This window comes from Garra rufa, chromosome 18 (assembly GCF_049309525.1).
Source record: "Garra rufa chromosome 18, GarRuf1.0, whole genome shotgun sequence".
Classification (NCBI taxonomy): Eukaryota; Metazoa; Chordata; class Actinopteri; order Cypriniformes; family Cyprinidae; genus Garra; species Garra rufa.
The window spans coordinates 42,398,452-42,424,517 of NC_133378.1; the positions used below are offsets into that span (position 1 = coordinate 42,398,452).

The following is a 26,066-nucleotide window of genomic DNA, read 5'->3' on the forward strand; positions in this document are numbered from 1 at the left end:
TGGCCAAGAGCAGAGAGCTGTCAAAGGACACCAGAAACAAAATTGTAGACCTGCACCAGGCTTGGAAGACTGAATCAGCAAAAGGTAAGCAGCTTGGTGTGAAGAAATCAACTGTGGGAGCAATTATTTGAAAATGGAAGACATACAAGACCACTGATAATCTTCCTCAATCTGGAGCTCCACGCATATCTCACCCCGTGGGGTCAAAATGATCACAAGAACGGTGAGCAAAAAAAAAAAAAAAAAAAACACATGGGGACCTAGTGAATGACCTGCAGAGAGCTGGGACCAAAGTAACAAAGGCTACCATCAGTAACACACATACGCCGCCAGGGACTCAAATCCTGCAATGCCAGACGTGTCCCCCTGCTTAAGCCAGTACATGTCCAGGCCCATCTGAAGTTTGCTAGAGAGCATTTGGATGAACCAGAAGAGGATTGGGAGAATGTCATATGGTCAGATGAAACCAAAATAGAACTTTTTGGTAAAAACTCTACTCGTCGTGTTTGGAGGAGAAAGAATGCTGAGTTGCATCCAAAGAACACCATACCTACTGTGAAGCATGGGGGTGGAAACATCCTGCTTTGGGGCTGTTTTTCATGTATCGTCAGATTTTGAGTGAAAACCTCCTTCCATCAGCAAGGGCATTGAAGATGAAATGTGGCTGGGTCTTTCAGCATGACATTAATCCCAAACACACCACCAGGGTAACGAAGTAGTGGCTTCGTAAGAAACATTTCAAGGTCCTGGAGTGGACTAGCCAGTCTCCAGATCTCAACCCCATATAAAATCTTTGGAGGGAGCTGAAAGTCCGTTTTGCCCAGCGACAGCCCCAAAACATCACTGCTCTAGAGGAGATCTTCATGGAGGAATGGGCCAAAATACCTGCAACAGTGTGTGAAAACCTTCTGAAGACTTACAGAAAACGTTTTGTCATTGCCAAAAAAGGGTATATAACAAAGTATTGAGATGAACTTTTGTTATTGACCAAATACTTATTTTCCACCATAATTTGCAAATAAATTCTTTAAAAATCAGACAATGTGATTTTCTGGATTTCTTTTCTCATTTTGTCTCTCATAGTTGAGGTATACCTATGATGAAAAGTACAGGCCTCTCTCATCTTTTTAAGTGGGAGAACTTGCGCAATTGGTGGCTGACTAAATACTGTTTTGCCCCACTGTAAATCCGATTGAAATCCAATCATATTTAGGTAGTGTGACTCTGAACAGCAATGAACTACATGAAATCCGATATGGTTAAATCCGTTTCAAGCTACATTCGTGTGTGGTTTAAAATCATATTCAAATTGGATTTCTGGAATTCTGTTATAGTCTAACCGGTCAGATCAGATTTGGCGATGCTTTTTCACATTTTCATGCCACGTTAAACAAAAACGTCAGACGTTTTTGTGGAAAACATAACAAACGTCTTTGCAGAAACAAGCTTGTGATGTTGGGAACTGCAAATGAAGTGGGAAAATACAATATACGGCTAGTATTCGCACCTCTTTGAGATTTGAAACCAGCGAAGATGGCAGCACAGAATAAAGTCGCACAATCCAGCTTCCTGCGTATCTGCCGCTGCTTTAGAAGAAAAAATATAATCCAATGTGACGGCAACGTTGTCATATCGCAAGACTGCATCTATATTGCAAACTGTACTGCTGTTATTGTTGTTTTTAGCGTTGGCATAACAACGCAACAGCACTGTCAAATAAACCAGTGCACATTTCGTGAAACGAAAGAGCGTGTTTGGACACACAAATATGAACAGTTGCGACAGGACTGTGTGGACAGTCAGTTATTCAAATCAGATTCTATCCAGATATGCGCAAAATCAGATTTAGGCTGACAGTCTGAACGAGGCTTTAAAATCTGCAGGTAGGTATTTCTAGGAACAGGGTTGGGAAGCACTGTTTTACTGCATGCATTTACATGTGACAAAAATGCATTATTAAGTTAGTTGCATTTGAATTCAGCAGTATGTCATTATTTGTTTCTGTCCTGTTTTATTCCTTCATTTATTTACTCCAATTAAAGGCCCTATAACCCAACAAAACTTTCAAGGGGGAACTTGTGGGCCAGATGAGCTGGATTTGTCCAATGCCGAATTTTAACCCCAGTCCAGACCTCACATTGTTTTTTCTAGCCAGCTGTACATGTACTGGACGGAGTGGACTGGATATTTTCCAAAACGGCTTTCAGATGCAAATAGCGCACTTTATTTTGGACAGTCTTGACTGCGTGCTGCAGATGTCAGGGCTCATCCAAGGAGCAGGGCTGCAGGTGCAGTGTCAGCACCCCCTGGCTGTGGAGCTGCAGGAGCCGCACAAACTCCTCCGGCATCGAGTGCATGAAGGGGTGCGGCTTCAACTCATCATAATAATGGTATGGAAGAGGATTGTCCAGCAGGTCGCTGTCGAACGGCCAGAATCCGTACACGTGCACACTCTCACACAGCTCCAGCGCCGTGCTAATTAATGCAAACCCAGAGGAGAGGCGGACCTCCTTCAGGCCACGCCTCTTCCAGAAACGGTCCAGTGTTCGCAGGTACTCAGGGCTGAAGAACACCACCGGCTGCTGAGGTCTGACTGGATGGAGGACTCTGAGAGCTTTGATTGACAGTCCAGTGCAGAAGGTGTAGGCAAAGGCGGGGATAGCGAGAGAGGCGTTCCCGTACACACTGACCCGCTCCACAAACGGATCCGGATTCTTCTCCATGTTGTTGTATCTACAGACACACCATTTCTAATAAACACTATTGCACTAGAAAATTACTATGCCTCTATAAGTGTGTTGCAAATATAACAAAAGTAAATAACCTTTGTGTGTGTGTGTGTGTGTGTGTGTGTGTGTGTGGATACTGACTCTCTCTGAATCTGACTCGGGTTGATGGTTACCAGATCTGTCTTCAGTCCAACATCACTGTCATTAATGTAAGCCAAATTAAACCTGAAACAGAAAAAAATCTTTGATTTGTTCATTCTACAAAACAGGTAACACTTCTATCTTTTAAAAGTATAATTAGCATGATATTAAACATAAATGGCTTAAATGAATAGTTCACTTCCAGAACAAAAATTTACAGATCATTTACTCACCCTCTTGTCAAGATGTTCATGTCTTTCTCTCTTCAGTCATAAAGAAGTTATGGTTTTTTAGGAAAACATTTCAGGATTTCTCTCTATGTAGTGGACTTCTATGGTGCCACTGAGTTTGAACTTCCAAAATTCAGTTTAGATGCAGCTTTAAAGGGGTCGAGGAATAAGTGTCTTTTCTAGCAAAAAAAAAAAAAAAAAAAAAGAATGGTTATTTTCTAAAAAGAATTACAATAGATATACTTATCTTGTCTATATCTGCATGTGTATTCAAGTTCAAGTCAGTTAGGGTATGTCGAAAATCTCCCATCTCATTTTCTTCTCCAACTTTAAAACCCTCCTACATCGCTGCTTTACCTTTAAGGGTGTTTGTAGGACGATTTTGAGAAAATGACATAAGAATTTTTCGAAACACACCCTAACTGTCTTGAACTGGAATACACATGCAGAGATAGACAAGATAAGCATTTGAGGTTAAAAAGTATAGCAATTGCAATTTTTGTTTAGAAATAATAAAAATAATAATTGTTTCGCTAGATGAGACACTTCTTCGAGGCCTGGGATCGTTTTGAGCCCTTCGAAGCTGCACTTTAATCTGCATTTTGGAAGATCAAACTCGGGGGCACCGTAAAAGTCCACTATATGGAGAGAAATCCTGAAATGTTTTCCAGAAAAAAAAAAAAAAACATAACTTCTTTACGACTGAAGAAAGAAAGAAATGAACATCTTGGATGACGAGGGGGTGAGAACATTATCTGAAAATTTTTGTTGCTGAAGTGAACTTCTCCTTTAATATTACAAACTTAGATCAGGTCATGACCTTTCAAAGTGTTCATTAGAAAGAAAATTTGCTGCTGATATTTATACAAACATCCCATTTTCAATCATCAGTTTACTTTACAAAATCATGATAGCGTTTCACAAAAGTTCCATTTAACTATATACCAGCCTTCCTTTGCTGTTGTCGCTGGTAACCGGAGTGAGCACGTATTTAACGCGTGCAATTAAGAGTCCATGCAAGCTAAAATTGGTTATAGCAGAATGTCTTTATTTTGTGCAGGTGAGTAAATAAAGCCTCAATCTGCTTTTCCTTTCTTCGTGAACATGTGCATATAAAATTCGTAACGCGTACACAAAGCAAATATCCAAATACTGTGTTATTCCCATACTAGCAGGCAAGTTACCCTTCAGCACGGTCAAAAACCGTGTGCTTTCCAATTACCAACGCCACCTGGCCTCATTACACAGGCACAGTAGTTATACCTATTATTTAGCGCCACCTAGTGGACCACAATATCTCAACAATACCAACAATGGCTCTTACACACCGGCCCCTTAATTGATTATGATAAACAACATAACAATTACAAATATTACATAAAGGAGCCATAACAAATATTGAAGCACCACATGGCACAGACTGTAACAGTCCAAATTAGTCATTTACCTCCAACAAAAGACAAAGCTTTCTTACAGGCCGTTCTAAAGTGCTACTCTTCGTTTTAACCTTTACTGTTCGTACCAGGCCCTTATCATCTAAAAATGTTTCGACTACTCGACCAAGTGGCCATGAGCCACGAGGTGCATTAGGATCCAGTAAAAGTACAATGTCCCCAGTACTAAAATTTCTTCGTTCCTTTGTCCATTTTTGACGTTTTTGAAGTAGAGGAAGATACTCCCGTATCCATCTTTTCCAGAAAAGGTCAGCTAAATACTGCACTTGTTTCCATCTTCTTTTCACATAGAGATCTGTCTTTTCAAAAAGACCTGGAGGTAGAGCAGGTTTGCCTTTCATGAGAAGCAGATGATTTGAAGGTCATTGGGATCATTGGATACCCTGGTAATTGGACGATCATTTAGAATTGATTCTACTTCACACAGAATAGTATGAAAGGATTCGTCATCCAATGTTTGCTGGTGAAGTACAGAGCAAAGAATGTTTCTCACCATACGAATAATGCGCTCCCATGCACCTCCATAATGGGAGCCAGCCGGTGGATTGAAGCTCCACTGAACCCCTACTTGAAGTAACTCCCTTTCAATTTGCTTGTTATTCCATGCATAAATGGCCTCTTTTAACTCTCTGTTGGCACTGATGAAGTTAGTCCCATTATCTGACCTGATGTGTACTACTTGACCTCTACGAGAAATGAATCTTCGTAGAGCATTTATACATCCATCTGTGTCCAAAGAATAGGCTACTTCCAAATGCACCGCTCTACTTGCCATACAAGTAAAAATCACTCCGTATCGTTTTACAGTACTACGTCCTCTTCTAACTTCGATAGAACCGAAGTAATCCACCCCTGTATTAGTAAAAGGTGGAAGATCAGGTGTAATTCGTTCAAGAGGCAGATCGGACATCTTTTGTTCACCCGTCTTTCCTCTGTAACGTCTACATACAGTACATTTGGAAATAACTTTTCTTGCAGCGGCATTAGCATTTGTAATCCAATATGTTTGTCTCAGTTTGGACAACATATGACTACTGCCACAATGACCCAATTGGTCATGAATGTGACGAAGTAGAAGATTCGACACATGGTGATTTTTGGACAAAATTATGGGATGTTTGGATTTGATAGGCATGGCTGCCTTTCTGAGTCTTCCTCCTACTCTAATGAGTTTGTCGTCCAATACAGGGTCCAATCTGTATATGCTGCTCTCCTTCTTGACCCCACAGGAACCGTGCTTCAGTTGTTCAATCTCATCTTGAAACTCTTGCTGCTGACTGAAACGAACAATGGCTATTTCAGCCTCAAAGAGGTCTTCCAACGACAAAAACTGTCCACCCAAAGTTGACTTAAATGACTTTATTTGTGCATCTATGATTGTTTTCGTAGCATTGCAATTCCTTTCCAGTAACAGTAATTCCTTCCTTTTGAGACATATCCTTTTAAGTAGCTTTTTTACCTTGAGTATCCAAGCAACGGCCACCTTCAATCTTTTCCAGTCTGAAAAATATGTGATAAGACAGTTACTGGCATTCTGCACACCTTGCAGGATAACAGCATTCACCTGAAGATCTTTCTTGATCTCTAGATCATCATCTTCATGCATGTTCACAATTTGCTCTTTGGGGTCTAGCTGATACTCTTCTGCTCTCCAAAGAAAGCTAGGACCTGCAATCCATCTCTTACTGTGCATAAATTTCTTAATATGCATTCCACGTGAAGCATCATCTGCAGGATTTTCCTTGGTAGCAACATATCTCCACTGCTGAAGCATTGTCCTATCTCTAATGTAAGAGACCCTATTTGCGACAAAGGTTTGAAAGCGTTTGTCTTCATTCTTGATGTACTTGAGCACAGTTTGACTGTCAGTCCAAAAAACTGAATTATCCAATTTAAGTCTTAATTCCCTTTTCAACATCTGGTCCACTTTAACAGAGAGAACGGCTGCTGTTAACTCCAAGCGAGGAATGGTTAGAGGTTTAAGGGGAGCCACTCTGGACTTACCAAGCAGAAATGTTACATGCACTTTATCATCACTGTTTCTCATCCTAAGATAAGTAACCATACCATATCCTCTTTCAGAGGCATCTGAAAAATGATGCAAACAGGCATGCATGATTTGTCCAAAATCTGTAGGTTTTAAGCATCGGCCTACTTGAAACTCTGCCACTTCATCTAAATCAGAAATCCAACAAGTCCATTGTCTTTGAAGTGCTGGAGGTATGTCTTCATCCCAACTCAGATTCTGCCTACACATCTCCTGTAGAAGCAACTTAGCGGGCAGCATAAGAGGAGCAAGAAATCCCATAGGGTCATAAACTGAACTAACAGTAGACAAAATCCCTCTTCTTGTGAACTGATGAGGCTTCAACTGCAGTTTAAATTGAAACGTGTCAGCTTCTGCACACCACTGAAGTCCCAAAGTTCTTTCTACAGGCAATTTGTCTCTGTCTAAATCCAAATACTGGATGTCTTTACTACGGTACTCTTCTGGAACTGATTGCAGTACCTTACGACTATTACTGGTCCATTTGGTCAGACAAAATCCGCCCTTTTGGCAAAGAGCGACAAGATCCTGCACCATGGCAATAGCAGCCTCCTCTGAGAAGATACTTTTCAAGCAGTCATCTACATAGAAACAATCAAAGACAGTACTGATCACTTCTGATGGAAAAAGTGCTTGATTGTCCTCTGCTGTTCGTCTTAATGCATAACATGCACAACTTGGAGAAGACACTGCTCCAAACAGATGAACTAGCATCCTATATGTAGTGACTTCCTGCTTCAAGTTTCCATCAGACCACCATAAAAAACGAAGAAAATCCACATCTTCTTCGGCTACCTTGACCTGATGAAACATAGCTTGAATGTCAGCCATCAGTGCTATGGTTTCCTGTCTGAATCGTAACAATACTCCCAAAAGTGAATTCGTAAGATTGGGACCTTGCAACAATTGTTTGTTGAGTGAAGTATCTCTAAACGTTGCCCCGCAATCAAACACAACCCTCAGTGTTCCTTTCTTTGGATGCAATACTCCATGATGAGGAATATACCAAACTTTTCCATCGTCACGATCCAATTGACCTTCTGGCACCCTTTCGGCATATCCCTTCTCCAGAACATCAGAAAGAAAATGGGTATACTCCTCATGCAACAATTCATTCCTTTCAAGCCTTTTTCTCAAACCATTGCACCTCTGGTTGGCAACACTTAAGTTGTTTGAAAGTACAACATCATTACTTCGAAATGGTAGCCTCAGGCTATAATGACCATCCTGCATTTTGACAGAGTTCGTCATTATTTCCATAAACTGCAAATCCTCCCTTGACATTTCCTCTTTCTCGACAAAGTTTTCGCTGAAGTCGTGATTATACTGACTTTGGAGCAATTCTTCAAGCCTCCTAATAGAAATCCTGTTAACAGTAACGGAGGGTGTACCAGTGTCACCCTTGCAGTTGCTGCTCATTTCTGAAAGTCCATTAACAACCCACCCCAGTAGGGTTCTAATGGCATATGGCCCATCACCATAGCTGTTTATTATTTCCCAAGGTTCCATTACTTGAGATGCATTAGCTCCAATCAGTAAACCTATATTGGCTTCAATGTGAGGAATAGTTACTCTGTCCAGATATGGCCATTTGGAAATGTCCTCCTGCGTTACTATATTGTCTGAATTGACAGGCATTTTCTTCTGTGTATACACTTCAGGAAGAGAGAAGAACTTTTTATTGTTGATACCGCTTACCCCTAAACCAGTAATGACATTACAAGACACAGGCTGTTCTTTCCCCATAGTACGTAGAAAGATGTTGATTCTTTTTCCTCTAATATTGAGCTCATTCATCAGCTGCTCTGAACAAAACGAGGCTGAGCTCCCAGGGTCAAGAAAGGCATAAGTCTGAATCACTTTCTGACTTTTAACTGATTTTACTTGTACTGGAATGATTGAAAGCAAGCACTTTTCATTCCCGGCCCCTGTATGGCCACAAGTTTGGGTAGAGACTATGCTACTCCTCTTTTCGGTGTCCTTTGCCTGTGGAATTTCAGCTGTAAACTTGCGAAATATGTGCAATACTGTAGGATGCATTTGCTTGCAGACTTCACAAACAAGACGATTATCACATTCTTTGCTTACATGTCCTGACTTCAAACAACTGAAACAAATTCCTTTTCCTTTCAAAAAGTCAAGCCTTTCTCGCTGTGACTTCTTCTTTAAAGCATAACACCTTTCCAAGACATGATTGCCTTGACATAACAAGCAAGTCTTGCTTTCATTGATCTTGCTCACACAACGAGTTCCTTGCTGCAAATTTTTAACCGGAACTGAGGCAACAACATTAGTAGCAAAACTGTTTCCCTTGAATATCTTACCAGCTTTGCTTGCACCTTGTTGTTTATCTTGAATACATCCAAATACAGGATCAGAAACCATCTTTGCATGTCGTTCAATGAAATCCACAAGATGTGAGAAATTGGGTCTGGCTTGAATTAAATCCATTATCTCACAGGCCTTTTCTCGCCAACGTTCTCTCAACTTGAAAGGTAACTTCATTACCACAGTTCTCATATTACTTGGCATGTTGAGCTCTTGCATGAAAGAGATGTCATCAATAAGATTGCAACATGAGCGCAAAAACAAGGAATATGCATATAACCCTTGTGCGTCCTCAGTCTTTATCAAAGGCCAGCCCAAAGCTTTATCCATATATGCAGCAGCGATTTTAAAATCATTACCAAATTGCTCCTTCAGAAGATTTTTAGCTAATGGATAACCTATTTCAGGGTCAAGATGTTGGCAACTCCAAACCAATTCTTTAGGTTGACCTGTGGTAAATTGTTCCAGAAAATACAAACAGTCCCTTTTATTGCGAGTTCTTTCCTCAACACCATGTTCAAATGCTCGAATAAAGGGTACATAATGGAGTGGATTACCATCGAAGACTGGAATCTCTCTATTTGGAAGTGCATGTGGTTGAGTTTGATGCACAAGATATGCAGTGAGCTCCTCTTGCCTTTTCAAAATCTCAAAAAGCGGTTCATCTTGAGATGGAAGAGGGTTTGTAGCTTGTGTTGCCATACTGCCTCTGGAGTGTTGTACAAAATGACGCAAGTCCTGATGTTGGTGAGTGCTGGTGCCATAAGTGTTCAATCCTCCTTTGTGCTGCATTTTTGTTGATTGTGATGGGAAGTTAGAGGCAGCAACAACTGGCTGTGATGGGACATTATAGGTAGCACCAATTGGTTGTGATGGACTGCTGTAAACTACTCCAGCTGTACCCACTGATATTTGACTCATTGGCACATAGTCAGAAGCTTGTGGATTTAACATCTTTAGTCTTGTTGAATCACAAATTCCATTTCCGATCACATCCCTTGACGTTTGACTCTTTGTGGCTTCTTTTCCTTTAGAACGAGAACTACCAGTACGTGAACATTTGCTATGGCTGCCAACAGTACTCAAAACAGCAATTTTTGCAGTAGATGCTGCAATTTCAGCATCTAATTCAAGTTGTTCCTTTTGTTTTCTCAATTCCTCTTGCTTAGTTTCAATAACATGTTTAGATTTTAATGCAGCGGCACGAGCCATAAGTGCAGCTCTCTCAGCTTCGGCCTGTACACGAGCTGATACAGTGGAAGAACCGCTACTATTGGAACTGTGCTTACTATAGTCAGAAGTACCCTTTGAAACATTTGAAACACTGTCCTCTGGGACAACCTCTGAGACAACCTCATCATTAACATTTACATCAGTAACCCCTTCAGTCATTTCCTGACATGTTGCAGATGTGGACAACCATAAATTGACATGTTCAATAAACTCATTCTTTGGAATCATTTTTGCCTTGAACCATATATCATGTTTCTCAATTTCATTATCAGGCAACAAAGTCAACAAAGATTCATGTGCTTCCTGAGCCTCCAAACATAACTCATTGAAACTTTCAAATACACTTTGTACTTCAGACTCATATTCTCTGTTATCTTGCATCAACCTTTTAATATTTTCTATCATTTTGTCTGCTTTGTTCAATTTTGCTTTTCTAAGTACTTGCAATGAATGCAGCTTTTCCACTAAGGCCTTTGCTGTAAGTTTAACTGGCCTATTTTGCCTTTCAGGCTCGTTATCATTATGAAGCTGTTGTTTTGTCCCAGCGGATTCCTCCGTGTTTACACACTGTTCCTCCATATTACCACAATCTCATAACAACCATATAGCACAAAGAAATGTCCAACCCTTTGGCAACCAATGCATTGGATTTACGCTTGTTTTGTGTGCACACATAATAAATGGCCATTACGTTCTATTATTGTTGCAACAATGTACCTTTTAATCCCGTGTTGAATCACCATCCAACGCGAATCCAACAAGAACACCAAACGAAATCCAACTCGAATCCAACAGGAACAGCAACAAATCCAACGTGAATCCAACAGGAACAGCAAACGAAATCCACAGCAACTCCAACAGAAACAGCAAACGAAATCCACAGCAACTCCAACAGAAACAGCAAACGAAATCCACAGCAACTCCAACAGAAACAGCAAACGAAATCCACAGCAACTCCAACAGAAACAGCAAACGAAATCCACAGCAACTCCAACAGGAACAGCAAACGAAATCCACAGCAACTCCAACAGAAACAGCAAACGAAATCCACAGCAACTCCAACAGGAACAGCAAACGAAATCCACAGCAACTCCAACAGGAACAGCAAACGAAATCCACAGCAACTCCAACAGGAACAGCAAACGAAATCCACAGCAACTCCAACAGGAACAGCAAACGAAATCCACAGCAACTCCAACAGGAACAGCAAACGAAATCCACAGCAACTCCAACAGGAACAGCAAACGAAATCCACAGCAACTCCAACAGGAACAGCAAACGAAATCCACAGCAACTCCAACAGAAACAGCAAACGAGGTCCGAAATCCACTATCCGTCCCGATGGCTGAAATGCGTGTTCAAGCGCTGTAGCTGACGTGAAATCCAATTAAATCATGCTCACATACCACTGGAAGCAGGTTTTTGACTTATATACCAGCCTTCCTTTGCTGTTGTCGCTGGTAACCGGAGTGAGCACGTATTTAACGCGTGCAATTAAGGCTCAATCCCAATTCTACCCCTTACCCCTACACTTAGCCCTACCCCTCCGTTTGGCGCGTTCACGTGAAGGGGTAGGGGTGTCTCATTTCTCTTTTGGTTGGAGGGGTAGGGGTAAGGGGAAGGGCCAGATAGCCCTCCAAACGAAGATTTTTCAGGACCTCACTTCAAACGAAGGGCTAAGAGAAATTTCCAACATGGCTGCTCACTCGAGCAAGCAGACTCGTAAATATAAGTAATTTTTGCCTTTAATAAGGATTTTGATGACAATGTTTCATTATATGTATATTACCTTCAATCTTGTGTTTGTGTTTATGGTGTTGTTTTGTAAATAAACGTTTGCAAAAAAATCGCTAAAGTTTGCTAGCAGATATCACTGATTGCACGATATTACAAAATATATTTTTATGTCATATACACTTGACTGCATGTTAGAAACATGAAAGACCAGTGGCACGGCAATTTGCAACGGTGGTGTAGTGGAAGGTGTACGCAGGTATACGGTGTATACATACTTCCACTTTTTAAATCCCCTCTGATGCGCATTATTCAGTAGTGTCCTGCATTCGCCAAAATCATGGCAGTCCACCACATCCAGTCATGTGAATAAATGTAAATATTCGCTCAAAACACCCAATAAAGGCAGTGATGATGCAGTCAGGACCGTGGAGCCGGCTTGCTTTGAAATGTATTTGATGATTGCGCCTAATGCACCTGCGCCCGCTCACCGCACCAGTAACTTAAATCAGTACATAATAATAAAAACGATACCTTACAAATAAAAAGAAGCTGATTTTTACGATCAGAAATTTCTTAAACCAGTGAACCCCTGTAAACATTTTAGTCCAAGGATCCAGAAAACGAATGCGTTCAAATAGAAAGTTCAAAACGAAATTCACAAATGAAGCATATATACTTCTCCAGGCACCACTACACTGATTAGCAATTTGCCGCGCATGTGATAATGCGTTGTTTGTTTTGCTTACGGCCACATGTGAATGAACGGTGCGTACACCGTACATTTGTACATTTTGCAACATGACAACATTTTGACATCTTGGAATGAGTGATAAACATCTGCGCATGTCCTCTGACGTAACATTAGGAACTAGCGACAACCTATGATGACGTATCACAGTGTTGTAGTGGTGTCCCATTTCTTAGGGGAAATATTTTAGCCCTTCCCCTTTACACTTTGTTTCAAGGGACAAGGGGAAGGGGCGAGGGGTAGGCGAAGGGGTAGAAAATAGAATTGGGATTGGGCCTAAGAGTCCATGCAAGCTAAAATTGGTTATAGCAGAATGTCTTTATTTTGTGCAGGTGAGTAAATAAAGCCTCAATCTGCTTTTCCTTTCTTCGTGAACATGTGCATATAAAATTCGTAACGTGTACACAAAGCAAATATCCAAATACTGTGTTATTCCCATACTAGCAGGCAAGTTACCCTTCAGCACGGTCAAAAACCGTGTGCTTTCCAATTACCAACGCCACCTGGCCTCATTACACAGGCACAGTAGTTATACCTATTATTTAGCGCCACCTAGAGGACCACAATATCTCAACAATACCAACAATGGCTCTTACAAACTACATTAACTAAACCCAACAATTCCTTTAAAGCACTTAATTTCACTTCATTTGAGCATTTACTAATAAATTAAATCAAATGTTGTATCTGTTAATATTATTTAATGCACTTGAGCTAACATGAACTAACAATCAAGAGTATTTTTATTAACATTAACAAAGATGAACAAATACTGTAAAAAATGCATCACTTATTGTTAGTTAATACACAAATTAATTTGAACTAAAGGGAACACAAATAGTTACAAGTAATGGCAAGAGATTGTAAAGTACAAAACAGAACTTACTGGAGATTGCATGATATTTTCACACATTGGATCTGTTGGTTCGACATGTTGGCGCCTTTTTTGGTGCTGAAGCTTCTGTATTTATTTTATTGTTGTATTTTTACAGTTTTCTGGTCCATATAAATCACTGTGGTCGAGCACGTAACTGTGGTCAGTGAGGAGCAAGGCATGATGGGATGTGTTTACCGTATGACGAAGTCTGCGCTGTCGATCTCACGTCCACAGCTGCTGTTCTTCAGAATCCCACCGCTGCCGACCACAGCACACCGACCCAGACGACGACCGCTCCAGGGGACATCCTGCACACACACTTATTTTATTAGTCTTTTAGAAATGTTTTATAGTTTTAGCAACATTGATGTAATTGACTTGTATCAGTGTTGTAATGACCACATATTAACCAGAACACACACCTCAGGCAGCATGCTGTGAATGGCTGGATTCATTGTGTATTTGTCTCTAATGCTTGTTTCATATGGGATGATCTGATTCACGGCTGTGTTTCGTTTGGTGAGGAATATCGATCCTGTGGCGTTACAGCAAAACTGCAGCCTCATTCTGTCATAAACACACACAGAGAAAATTTCAACAATTTGAACATTAAGCAATAATAATGGCAATAAACAAAGTGTATAAAGCTCTGAAATAATCCAGTTAATACGCAGAATGTATCTACTAAATGACAGTAATTCAGAAATAGTCCATTAGTTTCCCTTCTTGTCTTCAAATTAAATGTTTCAAACTAAACATGTTTTCTTGAGAATATTTCAACTGGGAATCCATTTCCCTCCTGTTAGTCTGCTGTTTAAATACATTTAACTAACACAAGCTGAAGTCATCCTCTAGACAGAAAGTAACATCACTTTGGAGAGAAAACAGCAGCACAAACAGCAATTTGAAGCATTCTGCAGAACAGGAATAAGCCAAATAGGTTACTACTAAATCAGCTAATGCAGTGACATCAGGCCTGTTAACCAATAAATAAAGCATGAAGGTGACTGGAGATAAAAACATACACACACCTGTTTAGCTCCCGCTCGGTTGTGTTCGGTTTGAATGGACAGTTTAAGAAATCATTGAGTTCCTGGGTGACACTCTGCATGTTTAGTCTATATTGGAAAAGATAAGCATGAGATGTTTGAAACAACTCTGTCATCATTTGGTGGATTGTTTACCATGGTTTAACTACAATAACTATGTTTTTTTTTTTTTTAGGTTATATCTGTATTAAAACCAAAGTTAATTATGGTTAAATTAAGTTCTGAAGTCTTCACGTGCCCCTTTTCAATGTTAATTCATACTAAACACGTCTGTCAAACTCCACAAAACAGTCATAAAAATATCATAACGGTCTACTTTATATGACATGACAAGATGTTGATGTTTGTATTGGGTGTGCCGCACTGATCTACTGCTCATGTCACCTTCGTCACTTTTTGAAGTCCCCCTGAAACATTTTCGTTGTGGTCCGTGCTATTTGCAGCATGTTCCTGTGTTTGCAGCGCGTTTCTGAGTTTGGTTGCATTGCGAGGATTTGCAGCGCCTGTGTTGTCAAACTGATGAAGATGTTTTCTTAATTTGTTGTCGTTTTTTTCTGTTTGCATGTGTTTTCTTAAAGGGATGGTTCGGAGTAGAATTGACTTCATTGCTATGCACTCCGAAGCCCATGTAAATACCCCATCCGAAGTTTTTTTTACCTTAGTCGAACATTTATGGAGATATTAGAGTTTTTCGAATTGCATGTAACAGTAGTGAATGGTACATGTGATGTATCTCGTAAATTGCACCACTAAACGTGCAAGTAATCTTACCAAACTTGTACAGTAGTGTAAATAGGTTATGTACTCACAAAACGCTGCATCAGAACATTTGTAAGTCCACCATGAGTGTTTTACAAACACGTTTTAGCCGATCCCTACTAGTCTCAAAAACTACAAATGGCGACACGTCGACGTCACTTCCCTGGTTTGAAAAAAGCACGTAAAAGTCCTCCTACTACATCTGTGTGCATGTCAACTTGTAGGAGGACTTTTACGCGCTTTTTTTAAATGTTCGACTAAGGTAAAAAAAACTTCGGATGGGGTATTTAGATGGGCTTCGGAGTGCATAGCAATGAAGTCAATTCTACTCCGAACCATCCCTTTAAGTTGCAACGCGTTGAGCTCTCTCGGCCACCGTACATTACAGATCTTGGAAAATTTAAAAGGTTTGACGACGAATTCCAGCCAAGGAAACACTATATCGAGTTGGCAGATGGGACCAGAGTGAGCGGAGTCAAAGTCAAAGTCAAAGTCAACTTTATTGTCAATTCTGCCACATGTACAGGACATACAGAGAATTGAAACTGCGTTACTCTCAGACCCATGGTGCATACAAGTAACATTAAATACAAAAAGTAACATTAAATACAAAAGGTAGAATTGAAAAAATATGAATAAATACAATTAAACATATATAAAAATTAAAAATACAATATACTGTACAAGTAAGGGCACATAGTTGAGAGTGCAAACCATGTAAACAACAGTGCAACAGAGCTTGTAAGTGTGTAAAAAGTGTCAGAGCAGTCTTGTAACAGTCTTATGAGTAGTGTGAGGTAGTTGGCAGACCAATGCTGCACAAAGTGACTGGTGCAGGTCAGTGTGTGTGTGTGTGTGTGTGTGTGTGTGTGTGTGTGTGTCAGTTCAGAAAGTTTGTGGGGCAGAAGAGGGGAGTGAGGGGAGTGGGGGCAGAGCAGGGAGAGAGTTGAGCTTCCTGACAGCCTGATGGATGAAGCTGTCCTTCAGTCTGCTGGTCCTGGCCTGGAGACTCCGCAGTCTCCTCCCTGATGGCAGCAGGCTGAAGAAGCTTTGCATTGGGTGGGTGGGATCAGCTGCTATGCAGAGGGCTTTTTTGGTGAGACATGTGCTATAGATGTCTTGGAGGGTGAGTAGAGGGACACCAATGATCCTCTCAGCTGCTCTGAGTAGCGCTGAGGAGAGGTAATGTGGAGGTGTACCTGATTTACAGCGCAGGGCATCAGGTGAGGACGACGCTGAGGAATGTGTTATATATCCCATCATATCCGCAGAACATTTTTTCTGTTTAAGCCGCAACAACAAACGGAACCTCGATCAACTTTCAACAAGGACAAGACGAACTCATTCACAAGGACGGTACTAAAATTTGCATACATGAATACAATAGACTGTACTATCTGAACACTGTAAATGAAGACAGCGATAGTTGGAACGGATGTTATGACATTCAAACCTGGCACTAAATCCTTGGCCACTGCAATTATGATGATGTTTCCAAATTGCAGAATGTAGCTGAGGGGATGGAAATCAAGGGAAAGGTTGATAAATCTAACCTAAGCTGTGAAATTTGCACACAGAGTAAATTTGTTCAGTGTAGAAACAGAGAACCTGATACATGAGCTAAGGCTGCACTTGAACTTGTGCACACGGACTTAGCTGGTCCAATCGATCCAGAGACTAACGATGGTTTCAAGTATGCTCTACTACTCAGGTGCAGTGTTTGTGTACTTTTCAAAAGCAAAAAGTGGCACTGCAAAGGCCACTGAAAAATTCCTTGCTGATACAGCACCTTATGGGAGCATAAAGTGTGTTAGGTCAGATAATGGTACAGAATTCATGGCTAAAGAGTTTCAGTCACTGTTAAGCAAAAACAGCATTAGGCACGAGACCTCAGCCCCCTATTCACCCCATCAAAATGGGACTGCTGAGAGAAATTGGAGAACCTTGTTTGAGATGGTGCATGCTCCTAGAGAGCAATCTGCCCAAGATGTTGTGGATCTATGCTGTAATGACTGCTGCAGCAATTCGCAACAGGTGCTACAATAGTCGAATACACCAAACCCCATACTATGCACTGACAGGGAAGAAACCTAATCTTTCTAAAATGAGAGTATTTGATTCACCATGCTATGCAAGACAAAAAGAAACACGATGCAAAAAAGGGAAACGAGCCGGCGTCAGGAACAGGCTAAGTGTCCGCGCGCACCGCACACCTCTGCCTAGCATCCTGCTCGCCAACGTCCAGTCACTGGAAAACAGGCTTGATGACCTCAGAGCCAGGATAAAGTTCCAGAGAGACATTTGGGACTGTAATCTCCTCTGCTTCACCGAAACATGGCTGAACCCAGCGGTGCCAGACCACGCCATCCAGCCGGCCGAGTTCTTCTCGGTTCACCGCATGGACAGGACAAAAGAATCAGGGAAGTCAAGGGGAGGCGGCGTGTGCTTAATAGTGAACAACAGCTGGTGCAACAGCACAAACGTCGATCTTCTCACACGCTCCTGCACACCCAACCTGGAACTATTGACCATCAAATGTCACCCCTTTTACCTTCCTCAGGAGTTTACATCAGTCATAATCAGCTCAGTTTATATTCCACCAAAAGTGGACATGGATACTGCCTTATGCGAGCTACATGAGGCACTCTCACAGCACCAGACACAACATCGGAATGCTGCACTTATAGTGGCTGGGGACTTTAACAGCGCCAACCTCAAACGCGCAGTGCCAAACTTTTATCAACATATTACCTGCCCCACCAGGGGTGATAGGACATTGGACCATTGCTACAGTACAACCAAAGACGGCTACAAGGCACAATCTCGCCCATTGTTTGGGAAATCTGACCACGCTGCCATCTCCCTCATGCCAAAATACAAACAAAGGCTCAAGCAGGAAGTTCCGGTTCAGAGGGAGGTCGCACACTGGACGGACCAATCGGTAGCCGCTCTACAGGATGCACTGGATGACGCAGACTGGGACATGTTCCGACGCAGCTCTGATGACATCAACGTGTTTACAGAAGCGGTTGTGGGATTCGTCGGGAAACTAACAGATGATACCATACAAAAAACGACCATCAGAACGTTTCCCAATCAGAAACCGTGGGTGGATAAGACCATTCGCGATGCTCTGAGATCACGCACCGCTGCCTATAACGCGGGACTTGCGTCGAGTGACATGAACTCATACAAAGCTGCGTCATACAACGTTCGGGAAGTGGTAAAGGAGGCAAAGCAGTGCTACGGGGGGAAACTAGAGTCACAGCTCCAACAAAATGACTCTAGGAGCCTGTGGCAGGGACTAAGGACAATAACTAACTATAAAGCACCAACATCCTGTATGACGAATGCGGACGTGTCTCTGGTAGATGAGCTGAACACCTTCTACGCTCGCTTCGAAAGCTGCAGCCAGCAATGCAAAAAGCACTAACAACGCTAGTGGTGCCAACGGCTGGAGACAGGAAGACAATGCCATTACCAGAAACGCATTCGTCATCTCCGAGCATGATGTAAGGAGAGCCTTCAGGAGAGTGAACACCAGGAAAGCAGCAGGACCAGATGGCATCTCAGGTTGAATACTCAGAGCCTGTGCAGACCAGCTAGCACCTGTGTTCACTGAAATATTCAACCTCTCCTTATCTCAGTTGGTAATACCTACATGCTTTAAAGAGTCCACCATTGTTCCTGTCCCAAAGAAACCCCATCCTGCTTCCCTCAATGATTGTCGCCCTGTAGCCCTGACCTCAGTAGTGATGAAGTGCTTTGAACGACTTGTTAGATCGCTGTCCCCATGCCTAGACAATTAAGATCCAGCCCCGGATGCCAGATCCCATTAGAAAATATCAGTTTGTCCAGTAACAGAACCACTCGTCAGCATAAATGAATGAAGAATAAGGAAAAGAAAGTGCAACACAACACAAATGTATGGTTGCTCTCTTGAAGCAACACACACACAGTTTGCATTGGAGGATCCTCAGATCCTTCAGGCTGGTTAGAGACTTCATCATTTCTTGACTACCTGACACACTGGATCCACTACAGTTTGCATATCGCCCGAACCTCTCTACAGATGATGCCATCTCTCACCTCCTCCATACATCACTCACTCACCCACCTGGACACCAGAAAGAGGAATGGTTAAAATGCTCTGTCGATTACAGCTCTGCATTTAACACTATAGTTACATCCACACTCACCATGAAGCTGGAACACCTAGGACTCAGCCCATCCATGTGTCAGTGGATCTCCAACTTCCTAACTGGCAGACCACAGGCAGTAAGGATGGGCAGGAGCCCCTCAGGGTTGTGTTCTGAGCCCCCTGCTGTACTCACTGTACACCTACGACTGCGTAGCCACTACCAACTCCACCACCATCATCAAGTTTGCTGACGACACAATCACGGTGGGCCTGATCTCTAACAATGACGAGACGGCCTACATGGAGGAGATCAGGAATCTGGAGAGCTGATTCCAGAGGAACAACCTCCTCCTGAACGTCAGCAAGACAAAGGAACTGATAGTGGACTTTAGTACTAAGCAGGTGAGGAACTACCAGACCCCTGTCATCAACGAGAGCCCAGTGGAGAGAGTGGACAGCTTCAGATACCTCGGTGTTCACATTACACGAGACCTGTCATGGTCCTGCCACATCAACACCGTGGTGAAAAAGGCCTGGCAGCACCTCTACCATCTAAGACGATTGAGAGACTTCAGACTGCCCTCTAAGGTGCTTAGGAACTTCTACTCCTGCACCATAGAGAGCATCCTGACGGCAAACATCAAAGCATGTTTCAGGAACAGTACCTTGCAGGACAGACAAGCTCTACAGAGGTTGGTGCGATCGGCTGAGTGCATCATCCGCACCAAGCTCCCTGACCTGCACTCGATCTACAACAAGCGGTGCTGGACCAAAGCCAGGAAGATTGTGAAAGACCTCAGCCATCCCAACAATGGACTGTTTTCTCTGTTGTGGTCATGAAACTGCTTCCGCTCCCTGAAGGTCAACACCGAGAGACTGAGGAGGAGCTTCTTCTCACAGGCTATACGGACTCTCAATCACAACACCACAAAGGATCTTATACTTTGATGGGCTTCTCACAAACTATTATACTACCCACCATGTGCCCATATGGCACACTTGCACATTTTGCACACAGCAGAACTGCGAACTTTGAACTGTGACATGCACATTATATACATTATTCACACATAACTTGAAGTCTCGAGTATTGACTCGAAGTCTCGAACTTTCGTATTTAGCCAAAATCTCCATGAATTACACTTGAAAACACAAGGACATACATTTTTCATAATGGACGAGTGGATTATGAAGTACGTATGTATGTATAGGTCTCATTCACTCTGAACCCTGTTGTAAGCCAAAGTCTCGATCTGGGTGTCCATTACTAATCGATTTAAAGGAGAGAGTGCAACGTGAAATAATAGCTCATCCATGAGGAGAAAGAACAAGGGAATTATCCCATCGCAAGGAAACATCCTAACCCTTCGTGTGTACCTCTGACGATAACGGACCTGTCACGCGCCGACAGAACAAGAACTCTTAATTTTGGCCGCAAAAGCGGAGGATCGTTTGCACCGAGGATCGTTTGCACCGAGGCCGCAAAAGCGGAGGATCGTTTGCACCGAGGATCGTTTGCACCGAGGCCGCAAAAGCGGAGGATCGTTTGCACCGAGGCCGCAAAAGCGGAGGATTGTTTGCACCGAGGATCGTTTGCACCGAGGCCGCAAAAGCGGAGGATCGTTTGCACCGAGGATCGTTTGCACCGAGGCCGCAAAAGCGGAGGATCGTTTACACCGAGGATCGTTTGCACCGAGGATCGTTTGCACCGAGGCCGCAAAAGCGGAGGATCGTTTGCACCGAGGATCGTTTGCACCGAGGCCGCAAAAGCGGAGGATCGTTTGCACCGAGGATCGTTTGCACCGAGGCCGCAAAAGCGGAGGATCGTTTGCACCGAGGATCGTTTGCACCGAGGCCAGTGTCAGCTAACTGCGTGAGGAGGCTGCATAGTGTACTAGCGAAAATCAAGGGATTTTTGCTGGAAATAAGGAGTATATAATTGTGACTACAAGATGCCGAGGAACGTGAATAACAGCCATGAGGATACCATCTCCATGGCTCAGGTACGAGAGTTGCTTGATAAAGAGAAAGAGCATTTTAAAGATTTAATACTACAACAAGAAAACAGTTATAAAGCTTTCACACAAATGATTATGATTTCTGTGAATCAAAGAGTAGATGAGCTCATGAAGGAGGTACAAGACTTGAAGATAAGTCTCCAGTTCACTCAGAAGGAGGTGGATGATTTGAAAGTCAACTGTAGAGATTATTCAACTGAATGTAAATCAAATACAGATGACATACATAAATTGGCTGAATCTCTTTTGGTATTAGATGCTAAAGCCAATTATTTGGATGGTCAGTGTAAACAGAATAATATAGTGGTGGAAGGCATTCCAGAGTCTCCAAATGAAAAATGGTGTGAAGCTGAAGAGAAAGTAAAGCAGATGATTCAGGAGAAACTACAGCTTGGTCAAGATAAAATTACCTTGGAGAAAGCACATAGAATAGGAAGGATGAGAAACAAGAATTCTAGTCGACCTCGACCTATTGTGGTTAAATTTCATAAATATAAAGACAAAGAAACAGTGCTGGAGAGAGCAAAATGCCTCAAAGGAACAAACATATATTTGAATGAAGATTTCCCGGAACATGTGCGTTTAAGGAGGAAAGAGCTTATGCCAGAATTGAGAGCTGCAAGAGAGAGGGGAGATATAGCCTATCTTCGTTATGATAAATTAATCACATATCCAGCAACAAAGGGTAAAAATGATAGCAATGAGAAATCGAGGAAAACGTCCAAGTCGAAGTAGACCTATGACCTCTTTAAGTTAGAGAAGTAGACCTATGAATTTCTTTTTATAAATTATGTCAGTATTAATAAACTTACCAAGGAAAGGATTAAAATTAGCTCACATTAATATTTGTAGTCTTCGGAATAAACTTGATGAAATATCTGATGTTTTGATTACAAATAATATTCATGTTTTAGCAGTAACAGAGACGCATCTTGATCAAGCATTCTCAGATGATGCAGTAAATATTAAAGGTTTTAATATTTATAGGAAAGATAGAAATAAATATGGTGGAGGTGTTGCTATATACATTCAAAGTCATATTCCAGTAAAAATAAGGCAAGATTTAATGCCTGTAGATATAGAGGCTCTATGGTTACAAGTACAATTACCATTTGTCAAATCATTATTTGTTGGTTGTTGTTACAGACCACCATGTGCAAATAGTTGTTATTTAAATGAATTGTGTGATATGATTGATAATGTATGTGACACTGGAAATGAAATTTACTTGATGGGTGATTTAAATATTAATTGGATGTCTCAGGTTTGTTCCCTGAAAAGTAAAGTGGTGAATGTAATTAATGCATGTCATTTAACACAAGTTATTGATCAACCAACAAGAATTCATGTAAATAGTTTTGGTGAGAGAACACTTACTTGTATAGACCATATTTATACAAATGCTGTGGAAATGTGCTCTAAGGGTGTATCTGTTCCTATTGGGTGTAGTGATCATAATATAATAGCGATTACTAGAAAAACAAAAGTCCCTAAAGGAAGACCAAAAGTAATTTATAAAAGATCATATAGGAAATTTTGTCAGGACTTATTTTGCAATGATGTAAACAATATATGTTGGGCTGATGTTTACAAGGAAGGTCATCCTGATGATGCATTAGTAGCTTTTGAAAGATTATTTTATTCTTTGGTGGATAAACATGCGCCTATTAAAAAACATACAGTGAAGAATATTAGGGCACCATGGATTGATAAGGAATTGAAGAGCATAATGGTAGAAAGAGATTTGGCAAAGTGTATAGCAAATAGAACAGGGAAAAAACAGGATTGGGAAGTCTATTGTAAATTGCGTAATCAAGTAACTAAGATTAATAGAAAAAAGAAAAGAACATTTTATAAAGTAAAAATAAATGAAAATAAATATGATGGAAAAAAACTGTGGAATATTATTAATGAGATAATGGGTAGGAAATCAGGTCAAACTCCTTTTTTTATTGAGACAGGGGAATTATTTTTAACCAAATCAGATGAAATTGCCAATTATTTTAATGACTTTTTTATAAATAAAGTGAATAAGCTTAGAGAAGAAATGTCAATTGATAATGTTACATCAAGTGAAAAGCAAATTGAAAATATGGTAAGTGATAACCCAGCCCTATGTTTTAAATTGAATGAACTAAATGTACAACAAGTGGAACAAAAATTATTAATGATAAATATAGATAAACCATCGGGAATGGATAACTTAGATGGACGTCTTGTAAAATTAACAGCCAGTTGTTTGGCAGGACCAGTTTGTCACATTTTTAATGTGAGTATTAAAGAAGGGATTTTCCCTTCAGCTTGGAAAGAAGCAAAGGTCATTCCTTTACAGAAAAATGCAGCACTGAGTTTTAGTGGTGCTAATAGTCGACCAATAAGTTTATTGCCAGTTCTTAGTAAAGTGTTTGAAACGATAGTCTGTGAACAAATTCAATTATTCTTTAAGGAAAATAGTTTATTCTCTGATTTTCAACATGCTTATCGAGTAGGACATTCAACAGGAACAGCATTAACACAGATAATTGATGATTGTTTAGTTCAGATTGATGATAGTAATTTAGTAGGAACAGTATTGTTGGATTTTAGCTCTGCTTTTGATGTACTGGACCATAATTTATTGCTGGAAAAACTGAAATGGTATAAATTTACTTCTCACACTGTGCACTGGTTTAAAAGTTATCTGACTAGTAGGAGGCAATGTGTATTTTTCAATGGAAGTTTTTCAGAAGTAAAAGAGTTGCAATGTGGTGTGCCTCAAGGAAGTTGTCTAGGACCATTGTTATTTTCTATTTTTACCAATGATCTTCCTTTGGTTTTAAAGAATGCAAGGGCAGTTATGTATGCAGATGATACAACATTATATCTACCAGCGACATCAATTGAAAAATTGTCTGCGGATTTAGATGAGGAGTTACAATTAGTGGTAAATTGGGTACGGAATAATAAGATGGTTTTAAATTTGACTAAAACCAAAAGTATTGTGTTTGGATCAAATTTTAAACTAAAATGTAAACCACAATTAAAGTTGTCTGTAAATAGTGTGCCTATTGAACAAGTAGAGGAAATTAGGCTTCTTGGAGTTATTCTTGATAGTAGGCTAAAGTGGTCAAAACAGATCGATAATATGGTAATTGTTATGGGAAGAGGTTTATCAGTTATTAAGAGATGTGTAAAATTTTTGCCACAGTATTGTATCTCTAAAATTGTGCAGGCAATGGTTCTTAATTATCTGGATTACTGTCCGGTGGTATGGTCGAGTGCATCAAATAAAGATTTAGGAAAATTGCAGTTAGTCCAGAACAGAGCTGCACGATTAATTTTGCACTGCAATAGAAGGGTTAATATTATGAAAATGCACACAACTCTAGGTTGGCTATTGGTAAAGGATAGGGTAATTGTTTCTCTTCTGTGTTTTATAAGAAATATTTCTGTATCACGAGTTCCAAGTGTATTGTATTGTCAACTTTTGTATAGTAATGCTAGTCATAATTTTAACACCAGGCTTGCATCAAAAGGATATTTCTTGCTTCCGGTTTCAAAAACTAATGCAAAGCAAAGGACTGTAATGTATAGAGGAATGAAAACATGGAACGAATTGCCATTGAACATTACATGTTTTTTAGATAGTAAAGTGAGGTTTAAAAAATTGTTGAAAAAATATTTAATTGCACAGTACTGAGTGGATTGTTGGTCCTGATGTTATGTATGAAATTTGGGTTTTTATGTTTTTGTAGTGGTTTTTGTTGTTGTGGATTAATGTAGTTTTGTTGTGTGTATGATGGACCCCAGGAAGAATAGCCACTACTTTTGTAGTGGCTAATGGGGATCCAGATAAATAAATAAATAAATAAATAACTGGCACTTTTTACACATTCTGCACATTACAGAACTGTGTACTTGAACTGTGACTGTGATCTTGCACATATCTACAGTACATCTGCACATTATCTTGCCCATAACTGCACATTCCTTTCGTATATGTATTATATCTACTGCTACTTTTTCTACTATTTTATTGTTATTGTTGTATTTTATTTTTATTTTATTATTTGTACATAATGTAAATCCATATTTCTCTATATTCTAATTTGTTACAATTTTTGCTTCTATAGTAGAATTACTTCTCTAAATTTAAATTTTATATTATAGGTTATCAGCAGTCGTATAAGCATTTCACTTCATATCATACTGTGTATGACTGTGTACGTGACAAATAAAATTTGAATTTGAATTTTGAATTTGAATTTGAATTTACTGTTACAGAGTGTGTGATGTACCACAAACATTCAAGGAAGCTATGAGTTCAAATGAGTCAAAGATGTGGGCTAAGGCCATGGATGAAGAAATTAACTCTGTACAGGAAAATGATACATTTATCCTAACTACTCTACCAGAAGGTTAACATGCAGTGGGGGGTAGATGGGTTTATGCCATCAAAAATAATACAGATGAGACCAACTCATTCAAGGCCAGATATGTTGCTAAAGGCTATAGTCAAGTGATGGGTGTAGATTACAAAGAGACTTTCTCCCCAACAGCGAATATTACTTCAATACAAGCCTTGATGCAAATGGC

General features: G+C 40.6%; 1 protein-coding gene across 1 annotated transcript in view; it reads right to left on the reverse strand.

Moving 5' to 3' along the window:
* Window positions 1–2,258: 2,258 nt before the first annotated feature.
* Window positions 2,259–26,066, reverse strand: part of LOC141290693 (alpha-2,8-sialyltransferase 8E-like) — a 30,109-nt gene continuing 6,301 nt past the window's right edge. Inside the window, exons 3-7 of the mRNA XM_073822790.1 lie at window positions 14,556–14,642; window positions 13,947–14,091; window positions 13,720–13,832; window positions 2,871–2,954; window positions 2,259–2,733 (exon numbers count right to left, since the gene is read on the reverse strand). Coding sequence (XP_073678891.1) covers window positions 2,259–2,733; window positions 2,871–2,954; window positions 13,720–13,832; window positions 13,947–14,091; window positions 14,556–14,642 — 904 coding nt within the window. The remainder of the gene's footprint in view (window positions 2,734–2,870; window positions 2,955–13,719; window positions 13,833–13,946; window positions 14,092–14,555; window positions 14,643–26,066) is intronic.